Below are 19,741 nucleotides of genomic sequence, written 5' to 3' on the forward strand. Positions count from 1 at the left end.
TGCTTGGGTGACAGGTGCATTAGAATCTCAGAAATCACCACTAACCAATTTATCTATGTAACCAAAAACTACCTGTACCCCAAAAATTATTGAAACAAAAAGTGCATCAAAAATAAGAAAATACACAGAGAAGAAAAAAGAATAAAAAACAATGAAGCAATCTTATAGGATCTAGAAAGTAGCCTAAAGGGGTAAATCTAAGAGTTATTAGCCTTCAAGAGGAGGCAGAGAAAAAGGTAGGGATAGAAAGTTTATTCAAAGGGAAGATAACAGAGTTTGCCATACCTAGAGAAAGATACCAATATCCAAGTAGAAGACAGTCATAGAACACCAAACATTTAACCCAAAGAAGACTACCTCAAGGTATTTATAGTCAAATTCCCAAAGGTCAAGGATAAAGAAAAGATCCTAAAAGCAGCAAGATAAAAGAAAACAAATAATATACAATGGACCTCCAACAGACTTTTCAGTGGAAACCTTACAGGCCAGGAGAAAGTGGCATGGCATATTTAAAGTGCTGAAGGGAAAATCCTTACCCTAGAATAGTATATCCAGTGGAAATATCCTCAAACATGAAGGAGAAATAAAGACTTTCCCAAAGAAACAAAATGCATGCTTGTACCAAAATATCTCATATAACCCATAAACATATACACCTATGTACCCCAAAAAATTTTAATTTAAAATTAAAATTAACTTTTTAAAAAGCAGGGACTACAGAGAAACCTGACCTGCTACAAAACAAACTAAAATTCATGTCATGGGATTAAGATGCACTCATTAATAATATCATCCTCAACTAAGAGGCAGAAGGAGTTGTTCTCTCAGCTAAAAATACCACGTGGGGCTGGTTGCAATTCTGGCACATCACTGCGCGGCAGTTGATAGCTCAGAATTAAATGAGTTCTTGGTGTGTCCTTCAGCATTAGCGGACAAGATATACCCAAGGACAACCAGGCTGGAAAAGGCAGGTGGCAGTTTTAGCTTTTTCTCTCTGCAACCTGAAACTTCGGATCTGAGGCCAGTGACCAATTTCTAGAACCCTGTGGGTTGACAGTGACCCAGTTCCCTCTGTAACTGGCGCTGGTGGTGGCAGCCACACCTAGCCACCCAAAGAACTGGAAGATGAAGGTAATGGAATTGACTTCTGATGGTGCAACTAAGAAAACAAAACAGGTGGATCATAAGTGAGAAGTGCAAGGCACCTTGCTCCAGGGCCCGAACGGCATGGAATCTGAAGACAGAATGCGGGGACCAAAGCCGGGCACAGGAGATGCTCCAGGGCCAAGGCGCACACTGTCCACGGCCAGCCAGGCACCGTAGGGGAACCATACGGTGGTCCAGGATCGAGAGGAAAGGGCTTGTTGAGAAGGCTGTTCGTGGCTTTGGAGTGGGAGAAACATACATCTCAGCTCCGGCTCAGCCATTGCCAAAGTACTGAATTGAACGTCCCTGTGCCTCAGTTTCCTCCTTGCCAGATAAAGATGGTATCCACCTCATCGGGTTACTATAGCAACACATGAAGCCTTTAACACAGAACCCGGCTCATAGCAGGGACTCCGTCAGTGTTAGTGAATAAAAGTAATAGGAAAGCCCTCACCCTGATTGTAATCCTAGGCTGTGAGCTTGATTCATGGAAGTCGACCTGGGAGGAGGTTTCTCTCACCTCCCCTGACAAGATCCGGGTGCTAAATCTACAGAATGCTGGACTGGAACCAGGACCCCCACCAGTTAAGCCCCCACCCCATGCCCCCTCTATGCTACTCACACCTGCCCACCTGAGTCCCTCCCCAACTGGAATCTTCCACACCTGAGTACATTTCCGCATCTTTGAACAATCTCCTGACTTCTGGTTTGGAAAACAGCCAGATGCACTGATACATTTTAAGGATTTCCCAACTCTGTTTTTCTACTTCCAAGAAAGTCCTTCGAAAACAAAGCAGTGAAAAAGCCAAGTAACCTAGACAACTGTGAAAGGAATGCCTTTGTTAGGATCGTGAATATGTTTCCAAATATTTGGACATATGTTCTATACAGACTAAAAGTCTTGTGACAGAAAAGGATAATCAGCCCCTTCAATAATCAGGGTTCTGTTTTTACTTCTTTGATAAAATAAACCCCCCCAGAGGCTAAAAGAAGATCCCGTATCTTTATCAAAATTGTCAATATGCAATCAGTTGTTGACTAAATTTAGGCTCCTTTTGTATAATGCAAGGATGTGCATTCGAACAATAAATGCACATTTCGCCCAAAATAAAGTTACCTTGGATATAAGCTTTATAAATGATACACTAATTAATTTACCAATTAATTATAAGTAGGGTTTTTGTCTGTTTTCCTCCATCTGGTTGACAAATACCTCTTCCCACCTTCTGATGTCAACTAGCAGTACCCTGACTCCGGCTCACAGCCAGGGGACCTCGGGGGGCAGCGACGCCATAGCAAGAAGCTTGTCTTTCATCGCCACCTAATGGCCATTTTCTGTTATTACAAAGTACCAGACCACTTCACACCTACTTGCTGTGCTTGCACAGGTGTAACAGTTAAGTGAGGTGGGGGGAGGTTTTGTTTTGTTTTGTTGTTTCTTTTTGAGAAAGGGTCTTGCTCTGTCACTCAGGCTGGAGTGCAGTGGCGTGATCAATGGGCTGGGCTGGAGTGCTGGGCTCAAGCAATCCTCCCACTTTGGCCTCCCGAGTAGCTGGAACTACAGGCACATGCCACCATGCCTGGCTAATTTTTGTATTTTTTGTAGAGATGGGGTCTTGCTATGTTGCCCAGGTTGGTCTTGAACTCCTGGGCTCAAGCAATCCACCCACCTCGACCTTCCAAAGTGCTGCAATTACAGGCATGAGTCACCGCACCCGGCCCAGGTAAACACGTTTTGAAAGAAAACATTTCTAGGTTGGGCACGGTAGCTCATGCCTGTGATCCCAGTACTTTGGGAGGCTGCGGTGGACAGATCGCCTGAGGTCAGGATTTCAAGACCAGCCTGGCCAACACGGTGAAACCCCGTCTCTATTAAAAATACAAAAATTGGCCGGGAATGGTGGCAGGCGCCTGCAGTTCTAGCTACTCAGGAGGCCGAGGCAGGAGAATGGCATGAACCCGGGAGGCGGAGCTTGCAATGAGCCAAGATTGCACCATTGGATTCCAACCTGGGTGACAGAGCAAGACTCCGTCTCAAATAAATAAATAAATAATAAAAATTAGTCAAGCAAGGTAGTGCATGCCTATAGTCCCAGATACTCCGGCGGCTGAGGCAGGAAAATCACTTGAACCTGGGAGACGGAGGTTGCAGTGAGAGCACCACTGCACTCCATCCAGGCGACAGAGACACTGTCTCAAAAACAAACAAACAAAAATTGTAAATATTTCCAAAGAATCTTTGCAGGAAATACAGTTCATTCTCTTCCTATACCTTTCACATTTCATTGAGAAAACTAAGAACTCAAAAACAACCACAAACCAAAGGAAGATTTCCATCCAAAGAAACGAGAGGGAGCCCACAAGGGGAGAGTGAGGAAGGGAGAGTGTATTGTTCAGTGACTGGAAAAAATACTCAAATTTTTGTGTAGTTGCCTAATTTAAAAAAAAAGAAAAAAAGAAACAATTCCTTTGCATGTTCAGACCTCCTTTATACTATTAAACCAAGCCTTTGAACTTCAATTCACTTCAGATCAACATGCAATTATTCCATTTCTCTGGTCTCTTTTGGTTTTTTTCCAAAATGATTTTTCCTTATTCACTTGGGGTTTCCTTTTGAGTTACTCTTTTTTACAGATTCACAATACTGCTTAGTTTCTAGAAGCTTCCTATATTGAAAAGCATTCAGATTTTTTCATATTTTGATACCACACAGTCCATATTTGGAATTCTCCTCACTGTGCCACTGGATTGCTAACCATGGAAGGTTGAAGGGACAGCTGAAGCCAAAACTAGAAGAGGACTGATACCATCCATAGGGTACTATTGATCTAAGTGATTTTTGCATTTCAGTGATACTTTAAAGAAAATCAAACGGGAGCAAATACAAATACCCTTCTAAAATGTTAATGATTTTGACTACAGGAAAACAATATAAGAAAAAAATAATTCAATTTAAATAAGTGGTCTGGGTTTTTATCTTTGGTTATTGTCAGCATAGGTATTTATTTTCATTTTTTAAATATGAGAAATAGCAAGGTGGGCAGATCTCTTGAGGACAGGAGTTCCAGACCAGCCTGGTGAATATGGTGAAACCCTGTCTCTACTAAAAATACAAAAATTAGCTGGGCGTGGTAGCATGTGCCTATAATTACAGCTACTCAGGAGGCTGAGGCAGGAGAATTGCTTGAACCTGTGAGGCGGAGGTTGCAGTGAGCCGAGATCCTGCCACTGTACTCCAGACTGGGCAGCAAAACAGACTCCATTTCAAAAAAAACAAAAAAGAGAGAGGAGGAAAATTGGCACCTAGCTAAATCTATCTCCCTCCTACTCTGAAGTCAGCCCTGAGCAAGAAGGTGGTTAAGGTCTACTTGTATAGGGGGTTGTTGTAAAAATTATGCAAACTTTTTAGATAGGATAATTTAATGCAATGAAATTAAAAATAGAAATAAATTTTCAATTATATGAATTTCCATTTTACTGTGGTCTTTTACCTTAAGCAAAGGGAGAAATGTTTTTAACGCAGACTACTTCAATGATTGGAAACAAAATAACCTAATTCTATTCAAAATGCCTTTTGTTACTAGGGTAACAAGAAAAGAGCCGTTTCCCAGAGTTCATGAAAGCCAGGAGACTTCTGCAACTGCAGAATACACTCTGAAATAACACCAACAGACTCTGCTACAAAATTAGGAGGCAGACTCCAAAGGGGAAAGTTTATGGCCACTCCAAGTTGAACTGCCGTAATTAACATGAAATAGGAAAACAGTACAGCAAGGAGAGGAGCCCCTCTGACAATACGGGAGCAGTGTTTGCTACAAACACACAAGGAATCGCACATAGGCAGGGAGGTAGCAGGGTGAATATCAACAAAATCTTACAAGGAAGAAAAAATATCTACAGTAAACTAAGGCAGGGCAGGTGAGCAGAAATGCTATCAAACTTACCTGGTGTACAAGTCATTGGAGCTGGATCAGCTGTAGGTGAACACACACTCCTGGCCATCAGGAAGCAAAATTACAGGACCCGGCTCCACAGCCATGGCTACAAATCAATCAACAGCAGGAGACACAGAAGCAGCCACTCCCTTCAGCTCAGAAATGTGTAAAGGGTACTGGGTTGCAAATTTCTGTCCTTACCATTATCCCTCCTTACCATCATCCCCACACAAGTGGATGATAGAGTTACAGTTAGATAACGCTTCAAAGATGATGTGCACAGCGTGTAATAAAAAAAAAAAAATACGACATAATGAGACAATCAGTGCAATTTGAAAACACGGACCAAATAATCACTGCAATAAAAGACATCGATCCCAACGCAGACAGAAAAGTGCTGCTGAAGATTTAGACTTGGCAACACACAGACAGAGTTCAGGCATATGCAAGCAGGGACTATAAATAATGAAATGATGCTCCCTGGGACAAGATATTTTTCTATTAATCTTTATTTATATGATGGTTCTCTGGAAAGCATTTCATTTTCAAACCTATTTCTGAGATAAGTAGCATAAGGCGCATCTGAAGAAATACTATCGCTGTATCACAGAGAACTTCCATGCCTTGAAATTTTTTTCAGAGTATTATTAATAAGATGGTCTAGCTATGCAGAGCAAAAAAGAAAAAAAATCTTCAAAAGCTAAGACTGTTAGGCACATGAAGGTATGCATAAACTGTCTTCACATTTAATTTCGTATGATTCGGGAGATACATCCATGTACATCTAACCAGGACAGGCAGCACAAGTCCTCAGTGAACCCCGGGTGTGCCAGCTTCAAGCCAAAGTATTCCGTTGAGTTTGGTTTGTGGAGAGACATTTGAAATGTTGCTTCATAGCTTCCATTTTCTAAAAGAAAAGGCAAATATTAGGGAAAGACTGTTAGAGAAAGACACAGAATGTTTACCACAATCTTCATCACTTAACACACAATAAAGGAAAGTGTTGCCTTTTATTCTATAAACCACTAGTCATCATTTGCTCCCCACTGAAAGGAAATTCCTCTCACAGAAAACCAAGCTAGAGTTATATCCTTTCTCTGCACAAACATATATCAAACACCATAAGGAAGTCAACATCTCCAATTTTAATTTCCCACTGTGTTTTCACGGAAAATAGGTTGAACTGACAGGTTGGTCCTAGAGGGGGAGCTCTAAATGGTTCATGGCTACACCAGAGGAAGGTATTAAGTGGCCACCTTTTGGGAGGTAGAAACCAGTCTCATATTGGACATTATTTGCCCTGGGACTCAAACATCAATTTAGATTCTAGGTCAGATGTGGTGGCTCACGCCTGTAATTCCAACACTTTGGGAGGCCAAGGTGGGCAGATCACTTGAGCCTAAGAGTTCGAGACCAGCCTGGGCAACATGGCGAAATCCCATCTCTACAAAAAATACAAAAATTAGCCAGGCACAGTGGTGCGTGCCTGTAATCCTAGCTACTCAAGAGGCTGAGGTGGGAGGATCACCTGAGACCAGGGAGGTCAAAGCTGCAGTGAGCCATGATCTTACCACTGCACTCCAGCCTGAGTGACAGAGTGTGACCCTGTCCAAAAAAAAACCGATTGACTCCAACTCCAACTATGGGAAATGAGAATTCTTTCATAGTTCCATTCATTGCCTTGTTCTGTCTAAAATAGTCTTTTCAAATAAAATGCATGGATAATCTATGAGTTATGGATGGGTTTGTTTTTGGAAGCCAAATAGTTTGCAGAATACCTGACTGCATCATCATGTCGCATTTTAAAGGTTATTGACTCCCTTCGGGAGTCCGTGGCTGGGATTTAGGGTGCTGCCTGGTTTACTCCTTCACTGTCAGGCATTTTGACCTCACAACAGACTATTAGGGACTGGATTCCAAACTAGAACCCATCAGAGAAACAGGCAGAATGTGCTAGCCACAACTGTAACTTGCCTTTTTTCCTTTCTTTTTTGGAAATGGCCTATAAAGAAGCCATCTGTCTACATTAAAGATTCTCTCTCGGCTGTGCCATTTCACATCCAATATTTCTTTATAATTATCACATTAAAACTGCACAATTTTTAAAGAACTTTCCAAGTTGAGTGAACAGACATGGATTTAAACAGGACCAACGAGTCTGTTACTGTGAGTTTTGCTTTGTTTTGTTTTGTTTCTGGTATGATAATAAATATCATATTTTCATTTTCTACCATTCTTCAGGTAGAATATCTTAAGCTTGCCAGTTTTCTTTTTTTAAAAATGAGTCCCAACCCACTCCTTGGAAATGGAATTGCAACCAAGTGGCAAGCAGAGGGCCTTAAAGTAGAAGTCTGTGGGTCCAAAGCATGAAAGAAACTCCCTGGAGAGACATCAAATCGTGGGCTAGATTCACTTTCTCATTCAAGCAAATGAATGACAAAACCTTTATGGTCCAATAACAAACTGTGATGGCCACTCTCACTAGCTCCAAGATGCTCTAAAAATAGATTAAGTGTTTTTTATATTAGCTTTTTATTTATAAGTCTATTAAGCAGGGACATCCCTACTATTCAAATTGAACCCCCAGATTAACTAGACACAGAACACTGATTGGTGTGTTTACAAACCTTGAGCTAGGCACAGTGCTGATTGGTGCATTTACAATCCTCTAGCTGGACATAAAAGTTCTCCAAGTCTTCCCCAGATTAACTAGACACAGAGCTCTGATGGGTGTGTTCACAAACCTTGAGCTAGACATAGGGTGCTGAACGGTGTATTTACAATCCTTTAGCTAGACATAAAGGTTCTCCAAGTCCCCCACCCGACTCAGGAGCCCAGCTGACTTCACCTAGTGGATCCCACACCAGGGGCCAAAGGCGGAGCTGCCTGCCAGTCCCACGCTGTGCACTGCAGTCCTCAGCCCTTGGGCAGCTGATGGGACCCGGCGCCACGGAGTGGGGGGCAGCGCTCGTCCCGGAGGCTTGGGCTGCACAGGAGCCCATGGCGGGGGCGGGGGCGGGGGCGGGGGCGGGGGCGGGGGCGGGGGCGGGGGCGGGGGCGGGGGCAGCTCGGGCATGGCTGGCTGCAGGTCCCGAGCCCTGCCCTGTGGGGAGGAAGCTAAGGACCCGCGAGAATTCCAGCACAGTGCCGGCTGGCACGGGTGCTAAACCCCCCACTGCCCGGGGCAGCGGTGCCGGCTGGCCACTCCGAGTGCGGGGGCCCGCCAAGCCCACGCCCACCCGGAACTCGCGCTGGTCCGCGAGCGCCGCGTGCAGCCCAGGTTCCCACCCGCCCTTGCCTCTCCCTCCACACCTCCAGGCAAGCAAAAGGGAGCCGGCTCTGGCCTCGGCCAGCCCAGAGAGGGGCTCCCACAGTGCAGTGGCAGGCTGAAGGGCTCCTAAAGCGCTGCCAGAGTGTACTCCGAGGCCGAGGCCAAGGCAGCGCCGAGAGTGAGGGCTGCTAGCACGTTGTCACTTCTCACTATTACTAAGCAAAATGTGCTGCAGATAGCATACAATACAGTAACTAGCAGCTTTTCCACCCCAGAATCCTGTAGCTACCTGGAGAGGTGGAAGAAATGAAGCATGAAAAGGCCTAGGAATCTTCCTCTTCTCCAGGCTCCTCTTCTCCTTCTGCAGCTTCCTCCTCCTCCTCCTCGGCTTCCCCTTCCGCACCCTCCGTAGTTGTTAACTCCGTCTTATTTTCACAAAAATTACGTTAGTATTAAGGAGCGTAAGGGCCAAGGATACAGTGAGAAAAAAACTGTAAAAGGCTGGACTAGAGGTCAGAGCCTCCCACACCCCACCACACAACACACAAATACACATACCACACATGCCACACAAACACATGCCACACACATACCCCATACACATACCACCCAAACACACACCACAGAAACACACATGACACAGCACACACACCCCCACACACACCACCCACACATCCACACACACCACATACATACCACACACGCACACACCAGACCACACACACCACACACATCACATACCACACACAAATACACGTATATGTCACACATACACCACACATACATCCCCTCCACACCACACATATACACCAAACCACACACATCACACACATACCACACACCAAACACACCACACACCATATATACACCACACACAAATACACATATATCACACATACACCACACCACACATACATACACACACACAAAAAAAAATCCTTCTAAACACAGACTCCTCAATTTGGAATGGTGCTTTAGAATGATACGCTAATTCTAACAGGTTTTATAATCTCTCTTAAGCGTACAGTCTCCACTCATATTAACAAACCATTCTCAGCAAATAACCTTTACTAATTCAGAAGGTGTATATATATAGTTAGAAGAATAAAATACAAAAAGAATCAGCAAATCGAATTTTGTCAGAAAGGATAAGCTGTTAAATGCACAAGTTGGTTATATTTTCTTGTAACAAGCTAATTTCTTCAAGCAAAATTTATCAGCAACCTACATATATAATCTGGAATTTCTTCCAAATTAACAGCATGTTTTTTATCTTATTTTTAAAAATCTATTTTGAAGCTGGCCTAGCAAGAGAGAAACAAAAGAAATAATTATTGGAAAGATATAAATAATGAGAAATCATGGTGTAGAATATACTAGAAACAATCTTTGGGTCTAAGAAGAGGGGTTGGTTTGATATATTAACATTTAAAATAATGAAGCAGATTTATACTTAATACCTCCCCAAATACAGGCACATTCCATGAAAAAAAGGAGACTACAAGAGTATTCATCAAAAATTGATGGGGTGTGTGTGTGTGTGTGTGTGTGTGTAGCTAGAGTGGTTATGTGTGGGTAATGAGGGTTAAAAGCTATGTTCATTTTCCTCTTCTATCTGCATTTTTTAAATTTTCTATAAAGATCATGAATTTTGTCATTTCAAAAGTTAACAAAAGTTACTTTGGGGGCCTTTCTTTTGACATTTGGGACTCTCTTTAATGTTGATGACCTTGTGCTGAAATATCTAGACAATACATGTAACTTAGTAAATTATTCTCCCTACCCTTGTGTTCACAATTTTAAATTAATTCTCTAGCATTTTAAAGTGATTAATCCAGGCCCAGTGCGGTGACTCACGCCTGTAATTCCAGCACTTTGGGAGGCCGAGGCAGGTGGATCACTTGGGGTCAGGAGTTCAAGACCAGCCTGGCCAACATGGTGAAACCCCATCTCTACTAAAAATACAAAAATTAGCCAGGTGTGGTGGCACGTGCCTGTAATTCCACCTACTCAGAAGGCTGAGACAGGTGAATCACTTGAACCCAGGAGGCGGAGGTAGGAGTGAGCTGAGATCACACCACTGTACTCCAGCCTGGACGACAGAGTGAGACCCTGTCTCAAAAAAACAAAAACAAACAAAACACAACAACAAGAAAACAAAGTGATTAATGCAAAGATGTTCAAAAACATCAACATAAGTAGGAATCCCTCCCTCAATGAAAACACCACTAACCACCATGCAGGATTCCTAAACCCAGTGCATTCAACAGCGTGGAAAAGGACAAGGAGCAGGCATCTCCAGCCAGTGCCCTGGCCTGGCCTGACATCAGTGAGAAACCACAGAAGATACCTTCACCCAAGGGGGCTCAGAACAGGGTCAAGAGCCGAGCCCTGTTTCTCTCTCCACCTTCCTCAGACAAACTGATCTCCAACTTACTTTCCTTCTCAGCAGGTTAAAGGAGGATTTTCTGGGTGTGTGGGTTGCATCACTCTCTTATGTCATTAAGAACGTGCCTAAAGCTGCAATCCTCCCACCTAAAAGATGTTTTTATTAAGCAGATTAAGCACAGCTGTTGAAGATGGTCAACTGTACCTCTTCTGTGGCTGTCTCTCCTTCTTCTTCCTTATATCCATAAATCAAAATTAAAGAAAAAAACATAATTCAAGTAAGCTTAAAGTCAAATCTGAAAATCAAGCAAACTATAATAAAAAACAAGCTAATCAAAATGAACAACATATTAGTTTATCCATAAAATAAGTAAATAGCAAAGATATGATAGCTGGGTGATCCCTACTTCTTTCATACCTTATATTTCAAGCTCTTAAAATAATTGTGAGATTAAAGACAGTTTCCCATCACTTGAACTCTTGAGAAAATGTAATTAATTATTAATGCTGCTTAGTAATACATTTAATTCTATTTCTAAAGCATACCAAAGATTTATAGCGCTATCTAGCGAAATTCAGACCATATGCAAGTAATTTAAAAATTTGAACAAAAATGTCTTTTCTGACTTTATGCCCTTATAACTATGTCTTTATTTCAGTTTTGAACAAATTAATAAAAGTAGGTCAAAAACTTTTCCTCTATGAGAACAAAATGATAACATTTCCGAATCACATAGTATTTTAAATACTGATTTCTGGGTAAAGAAAGAAACTTGCAAGGTAAGAGTGGGTGGGGTCACCTAAGGCTCCAATAGTCTCTATTGTGCAAAGCAACAGCCCACTGGAATTTCTGTTTCCCCCAGACCAAAGCAAGAGAACCAGGTTACGGTTCCTAAAAATGCCTCTAAGAAGAAAACAAAAGCTTTTCCATCCCTTCCCAGAATGGTCCCATAAACCTCCCTGGAGCCAGAGTGCCACAATTGCTTTAATTAAAGAGAGAGATGAGGTTCTTAAGAGCAGTCCCTAAAAATTCCTAATGCCTTTCAACTCAGGCAGTGAGCTCAGGGAATCATCGACAGGGGGCACTGAAAGAGATCTTGCAGTCACATACATTCTCTACCCAGCACCATGTTTATACAGATGAGGACACTGAGGCCGCACAGGGAAGTCATTTGCCAAAGTCAAAGGTCACAGGACAAGGAGTCAACACAATCAGGACTCACTACAAGTCTACTGATTCCTAATGAAGTGTCCTTCTTACACTACCAGGCAGCTTCTCAAGATTAATAATGGAAAAATCAAAATCACAGAAGGTGGCAGAGTGCAATAGCTCATGCCTGTAATCCCAGCTCTTCGGAAGGCCGAGATGGGAGGATAACTTGAAGCCAGGAGTTCAAGACCAGCCTGGGCAACATAGCAAGACCCTCCTCACCCCATCTCTATAAAACATGTTAAAAATTAGCCAGGCATCCAGAGGCAGAGGCGGGAGGATCACTTGAGCCCAGGAGTTTGAGGCTGCTGTGAGCTATGATTGTGCCACTGCACTCCAGCCTGGGTGACAAAATAAGACCCTGTTCATAAAATAAAATTTTTAAAATCACAGAAGGTAGGCCAGGCACAGTGGCTCGTGCCTGTAATCCCAGCACTTTGGGAAGCCGAGGCAGGCGGATCACCTGAGATCTGGAGTTTGAGACCAGCCTGACCAACATGGAGAAACCCCATCTCTACTAAAAATACAAAATTAGCTGGGCATGGTGGCACATGCCTATAATCTCAGCTACTCGCGAGGCTGAGGCAGGAGAATCGCCTGAACCCAGGAGGCAGAGGTTGGGGTGAGTCAAGATTGCACCACTGCACTCTAGCCTGAGCAACAAGAGCAAAACTCTGTCTAAAATAAATAAATAAATATCACAGAAGGCAAGTTATAGAGGATCTAACACACTCCCACATCTCCTGGCCCAACCTCATGTTTTTAGCCATATCCAGAATAATACCTTCATAGTTCTGAGACGGGCACTGAACCTGAAAGCCTGACAGTGCCGGCCAGGTCTGTCAGTCCAAGAGGACTTTTTCAGCACTGGGAATCTTCAAACTAACCTTTACGTTAAACGCCACTGGTGACACCCCAAGTTTTGGTGCTCAAATAATGTGCAGAAGAGTCTGGCAGTTGCTGCAAAATCCAGGTGTTGCTTTCACAGTGGTGTGTTGATTGTGCCTCTTTAATCCTGCCTAATCCTGCCCATGTCCCGCCCCTCCTCTGCCATGACTGCCATCTTTGCTCAGTGGGTTGCTGAAGGAAGATCCTAAAGAGTGATTATCACCTCCTCTTTTCTTTCTCATCTCCAATCTGTGCTCCAGACTGCAGCCAGAGAGATCGTTCCAAAAAGCACCCAACCTTACTGTGCTACCCTCATCTTTAGAAACTTCCATCTCCTCAAGATACTCTACCCTCCTGATATGGTTTGGCTGTGTCTCCACCTAAATCTCACCTTGAATTGCAATAATCCCCACGTGTCAAGGGTGGGGCCAGGTAGAGGTAACTGAATCATGGCGGCGGTTCCCCCATACTGTTCTTGTGGTAGTAAGTCTCACAAGACCTGACGGTTTTGTAAATGGGAGTTCCCCTGCACAAGCCCTCTTGTTTGCCACCATGTAAGACATGGCTTTGTTTCTCCTTAGCCTTCTGCCATGATTGTGAGGCCTCCCCAGCCATGTGGAACTGTGAGTCCATTAAACCTCTTTCCTTTATAAATTACCCAGTCTTGGGTATTTCTTTATTAGCAGCATGAGAACAGACTAATACATCTCCTTAGAAGAGTGAAAAGGCTGTTTGGCTCTGCGTACCCCTCTGGCCTCATCCCTTACCACTCTACTTCAGCCATCCTGAGTCACATGCAATTTTCTCACATTGGCCACACCTTCCAGGATATGCTCAAAACATTTCCAAGGAGACTTTCCTAACCCACAAGGTTGAGTTAAGGACCTTCTCACTTGTTCCCATAATCATCATTTACTTACCTGTCTCCCTCACTAGTCTACGTGTTTGGGGGCATACCCTGTGTCTTATTCATTTTTGGATCTCTGGGAACTGTCTGGCCCCTCCAGGCCACTGTCTGGAACCAACAGGCAAGCTCAATAAATATATGTTAGGGATTGGATAGAGGAACACATGAAATCTATTAGTAACTCTTTAGATCTCAAAGAACTTTAATTTTCTTCTTCACATAGGATCAGAATAAAATTCATTATATGTACCATAGAAGTATTGATTACGTAGAGTTTTACATTCTTCTGAATCCAATTATTTTTATTAATTATATTCAGCTGAAACAAATGAATTAACCAGATACACACTATTAAAAATAAGGTCAACCCGAGTTAATGGGTGCAGCACACCAACATGGCACATGTATACAGATGTAACAGACCTGCACGTTGTACACATGTACCATAGAACTTAAAGTATAATAAAAAATATATAAATAAAATAAGGTCAACCATAGAGCTGGCCTGGAGGGCAGTAAGAAGTCTTACAGGAATGTAAGTCTCAACTTTTATAGTTAGCTAGCAACAACCATGGAGGAACCTAGCACTCTTTTTTTTTTTTTTTTTTTGAGATGAAGTTTTGCTCTCATTGACCAGAATGGAGTACAGTGGCACGATCTCAGCTCACTGCAACCTCTGCCTCCTGGGTTCAAGCGACTCTCCTGCCTCAGCCTCCCGAGTAGCTGGGATTACAGGTACCCGCCACCAAGCCTGGCTAATTTTTTGTATTTTTAGTAGAGACAGGGTTTCACCGTGTTGGCCACGCTGGTTTCAAACTCCTGACCTTCAGCTGATTCACCCGCTTCGGCCTCCAAAAGTGGTGAGAATACAGGTGTGAGATACCAGATCTGGCCCCTAGCATTCTTTATCAATATTTGAATTGACCTTAATATCTTAAAAGATATGTTAAGCAGGGAAAGTGACTGCTCAGAGAATGCATAAAAATACTTAGCCTCAAAAGGATAAGTAAGCTTGGAAGAACTTTGGATATTATCATCACAAGCTCCCCCAGAACATAAGCTCTGTGGGAGCGGTGACTCTGTCATTTTCATTGCTCCCTCCACAGTCCCTGGAATCCTGCCTGGCATGTGGCAGCACTCAATCTGTCCATAAGGTGTTGAATGGCTGCATTTATGTAATGCTACTCCAGCTCAGCTTCAAATCCCCCACAGAATGAGGTGGGATATATTAGTTTTAAAAATAATGGCTGGGTGTGGTGGCATATGCCTGTAAACCCAACACTTTAGGAGGCCAAGGAAGGAGGATCACTTGAGGCCAGGAGTTTGACACCAGCCTGGTCAACAGAGCAAGACCCCATCTCTACAAAAAATGTAAAAATTAGCTGGGTGGGGTGGCCTGTGCCTATAGTCCCAGCTACTCGGGAGGCTGACATGGAAGAATCACTCGAGCCCAGTATGATTATGCCACTGCACTCCAGCCTGGGTGACAGAATGAGACTTTGTCTCTAAAAAAATAAATAAATAAAAATAATAATAAGCTTCCAACCTTGGTTTACAGAATTATAAAATACTGGAATTAGGCAGATCCTTAAAAGTCATCTTTGTAAAACTGAATTGACTTTCATGGTTGGCAAGTAATTATATGCACAAAAGCATTTTTTAAGATAATTATAATCACCCAGTCAATTAAGCCAGGATCTCACATAATCATCATTTGAGGAAGCACACACCTTAAAGTAATTTCACCTTGTTTTTCAGAGAAAGCCAGAAGAGAGAAACCTCACAAGTGGGAAGTCTTAGAACCTTCCACAGCAGATATTTTTGTTGGAAACTTGGCCAGAAAAGCAGACTGCAGAGGTGGCGAGTGGCCAGAACTAAGGACAGGTGTCAGTGGTGGTGAGTGCCAGGCAACGTTCAGTGGGAACAGGTGGCAGGCGTGGGAGATAGTGAAGGGCTAGCCCAGCGTGTCCTACAAGGGAAGCCAGCCTCAGAGCGGCTGGAAATGAGAGGACAGAGGGAGAGTCCTCTCGAGCTTCAGGCACCCCAGGAACCCAGCCTGAGACCCGTGACTCCTCCCACAAACCTACATCAATGTTTGTCCCCTGAAACTTTTCTCAAGACTGCTATTGGAGGATGCCAAGAGGGGTGGTTACAGACCATAATCATATTGTCTGTCAAGCAAGGGCCTCATGACTTTCAGATCGGATGACGGGACTGACAAAGCACACCATTTTAAATAATTGTACGTTGATCAAAAAAAGAAACTAAACCTGCACAAGGTACAATGTTTCCAGCATTTTCTAAAGCTCTCGTGATGTCCCAGTCTGCAATTTGTTTCTTACAGAATGCCCAGAAGCTGAGCTGACCTTCTGTTTTCCTCCTTTACTCCTGAGGCGATGGTTCCTTAGCCCCTCACCCTCCCTGGGTCATCAGGCCAGGCCCCATGAGTTCCCCTATTTCTTCAAGTTACACTAAGATCTTCCTAGGCATGAAGTCATGGTCTTTTCAGTGTTCACCCTTCTGACCTCCCAAGTCCTCCTGCCTCAAGCCATTATCAAGGAGAGAATTTACATCTTGGCATCTTGCATTTAAGAACCCTGGAGGTTGAGGAGGTGGTCAGGGGAAGTCCACATTATTAAAGAAGATAATAGTTTTTGTTTACATTTCTGTTGTTTTTTTAAATCAATGTCAAACATTAGGTAAATATTCCTCTCCATTAAATGGAATTGTATGAGTGCCTACAAGTGTGTGTCGAGTGTGCATGTTTCATAGCAGAGATCAGATGAGCCTGTCCCTGACTTAGCCACTTGCCTCGTTTATCACTCAGCTGAACATTGCCAGGTTCCGGAGAAAGGTTTTTTGCTTGTTCTGTGTTTTTACTGCACACATTACAATTGTTTTCAACACATAAATGAAGGCAGGTTTTTAAAAAAAAAAAGGTAAAAACTTGATATGGTTTGTCATCTAGTTAACAGAAATGCACCAATGCATCGCATTTCTGGTTTCATTATTGTATTAAGGCTAGATAAGATGTCACCATTTGGGGAAGTTGGGTGAAGGGCACACAAGACTCTATTATTTTTGAAACTTCCTGTGAGTCTATAGTTTTATCAGAATAAAATGTTTAAAACTATTTCTATTCCTTCTCCTAATAAGCATGGCTGAAAGCCAGGATATGAATTGTGACTTGCTCTTTCTGCTCCACAAAGCTGAGGGGGTGGAGGGGTCAGAGTAAGAGTTATTTTCTCTTTCCACACACCACCTATTTGTTCTGGCTTTCCACCCCCAAGGAAGAAAGTACAGGCCCTGGTTTTCACAACCCTAGGCTAATGGGGTGATAAAGCTAGGCGGTACCTGAAGACAAAACAAAACAAAAAAGAGCTTGGAATTGGCAAGATGGAGGTGGCCAGACTGAGGAGGAAAAAAGGATTTTCCAGGAGGGGTACTGCCCAGGCCCTGCTCGCACACAGAAACAGAGCCGGGGACCACTGGCACATTTAAGTAACACAAGGCACTCTGCACAGGCAGCAGCGTCCGTGGTCAGAAGGCCAGCCACTGTGAAAAGCTAGTCTGTGTCCAGCCAGAGCAGAGGGTCTGGCCCGTGCCAAGGGACAGACAGCAGAAACACCACCATAGACAAATATCCAGCACCCAATCCCTGCCCGGTCACCATTAACGACCCCGGGATGGCTGTGAGACCCTCAGGAGGACAAAAACACCCCACCCAGCTGGAAGCTCCTGCCAGCCATGAGGTGGGCACACGGAGCTGACAGAGGACTGTAAGGAAATAAAGGAAGCTGATATTCCTTGCCCGGGAGTCTTAGGAACCAAGTGTGGGCCCACGAATATTCTAAACTTTATATCCACTGCAGCGTGTTGGTTAAGGAGGGAAGCCCAGGGAAGCGCCTCTGTTTTATCCACAGTGAGCCAAGAGGAGCAAAAAGAAATCGCCTCAAGATGGTTTCAACAGAGCTAGGCATTTTAAAGCCTTGGATTTACCAGAGGTGTCATACCTACATGAAACTACTAGGATATGTCTCATACTTTCAATGTTCAAAACACACACAGCTCTCCCTTGTCTTTCCGATTCCCTATCAGCCTGTCTATGACTGGGGTGCCCTGGGAGGAGAGATGCCCTTACAAAAAGACCGTGATGTCCTCCCATCTCAGCTTTTTTTTTTTTTTTTCTTTTTGAGACAGGGTCTGACTCTATTGCCCAGACTGGAGTACAGTGGCACGATCTCAGCTCACTACAACTGCTGCCTCCCGGGTTCAAGTGATCCTCCCATCACAGCTTCCCAAATAGCTAAGATTACAGGCATGCGCCATCACACCAGGCTAATTTTTGTATTTTTAGTAGAGACGGGGTTTTACCATGTTGGCCAGGCTGGTCTCAGACTCTTGACCTCAAGTGATCTGCCCACCTCTGCCTTCCAAAGTGCAGGGATTATAGGCGTGAGCCACGTGCCTGGCCCCATCGCAGCTTTTAACAACAAACCAAAGACCGTCAAAACAAGCCAGCAAGTTCTTGAAGCACAACATGCAAAGCATTCTAAATATCTAAGCGGTGTTTGTCTCCTTCTTAAATTTTAAAGTTCAGCCTATTTTCATATATACTCATAAGGGTTAATCATGTTTTTACAACATTTCTCATCTGTTTACTGACAATCACAGAGGGTTTTTCTAATTTAATTAAATTAAAGTAAATCAAAGAGCATGTGTTGGTTTTCAAACCGGAAAAAGTCAGAACCTGTCTTTCTGTAGGATAAATAGTATTAAAGAGTTGAAAAGCGAATTTGATAATATGATGTTAGCAATATATTCATCTAAAATAAAAATATTTTTCACTTGCGGTCATTTCTTCACCATGGCCCACACAAAAATAACAAAAAAAATGTTTTTTTTAATTCCTATCAGGATTCACAAGGTTATAACTGACTTTGTCAAAGGCTCACAATTTTAAAAAGTAGTAGCAAAGAGAACGTAAAAGCTGGGTGATTCATCACTTCATAGAACTAACCCAGCCCAGTGGCTGACAAGCTGAAGCAATGCCCACCCTGGCTGCAGGGGGCAGGATCTGATTATAAACATGCTACCTCCCTGCTGGTCTCACGGGAGAAAGGGGCTGGGGTGTAATGCTTTTCATCCTTGTCTCTATGTCTTAAAAGAAGCAAACTCAACTTCAAAGTATTCATCAATATGACTGTAAGGGTGCATTAGGCAACTCATGAAAAGTTCAAATTGTGAAACAGATTTTTTTTTTAATTACAAGATAATGAAATTGTCACTATATTTAATTTTTAAAGTATTGTTTCTGAATTACATAGGCTGACATGAAACACCATCTAACTTCTAGGTCAAGATTGAAGATTTTGTCTTTCTTTAAAACAAAAACTTCAGAGTTGTAATATCAACTTTTGAAATAGCAGTCTACTTCAAATATAAGTCTAAATATCGGGAATTTCCTTCCCTAGCCCCTCCGATTTTAAATTCTTTAAGGTAAAGACAAATCGATGCCCAGCCCCACACCCCTTTTTCCATAGTGTGGGTGTGGGTTTCAGCCCCTTTCTAGCCACATTTTATCTGGTGAATGAGGGTCTAGCTCTCATAAAAGCTCCCACACCTCTCCCAGAATAAATAAATTAGCAAACCATCAGGGTTTGAAAATAGTCTTTGCTACAACTGATCCAGTGGAGAAGGCCTCTGAGATTCTCCTCCAAAGAGGCCCAGACCAATGCCTGCACCCCATTCCCAGCCCCACCAGGCTCCTTCCTTGGCACCTGGCTTCCCAGCATGTTTTCAGAACTCCTTGAAGAAGTAGCCCTTCCCATCCCCCATTATCTCAGCTTGGCACTCACAGAAGCACAGTGTTCCCCAACATTGCCCACTCCTTATCCTGCTGCTCCTGCATGGGAACCCCTTTAGAATTAATCATGTGACTTCACCAGGATCTGCTATTTCCCTGATTGAACTTAACTGAGTGTCAGTTTCCCTCC

General features: G+C 43.2%; 1 protein-coding gene across 5 annotated transcripts in view; it reads right to left on the minus strand.

Moving 5' to 3' along the window:
* Nucleotides 1-5,574: 5,574 nt before the first annotated feature.
* Nucleotides 5,575-19,741, minus strand: part of SH3BGR (SH3 domain binding glutamate rich protein) — a 66,541-nt gene continuing 52,374 nt past the window's right edge. For all 5 annotated transcript variants that reach the window (XM_015132871.3, XM_015132870.3, XM_077995753.1 and 2 more), the window contains 3 exons: nucleotides 10,946-10,975; nucleotides 8,642-8,777; nucleotides 5,575-5,988 (listed from right to left, as the gene is read on the minus strand). In XM_015132871.3, the coding sequence (XP_014988357.3) occupies nucleotides 8,676-8,777; nucleotides 10,946-10,975 (132 nt within the window). In that variant the 3' untranslated portion in view covers nucleotides 5,575-5,988; nucleotides 8,642-8,675. The remainder of the gene's footprint in view (nucleotides 5,989-8,641; nucleotides 8,778-10,945; nucleotides 10,976-19,741) is intronic.

Source organism: Macaca mulatta, chromosome 3 (assembly GCF_049350105.2).
Source record: "Macaca mulatta isolate MMU2019108-1 chromosome 3, T2T-MMU8v2.0, whole genome shotgun sequence".
NCBI classification, from domain to species: Eukaryota; Metazoa; Chordata; class Mammalia; order Primates; family Cercopithecidae; genus Macaca; species Macaca mulatta.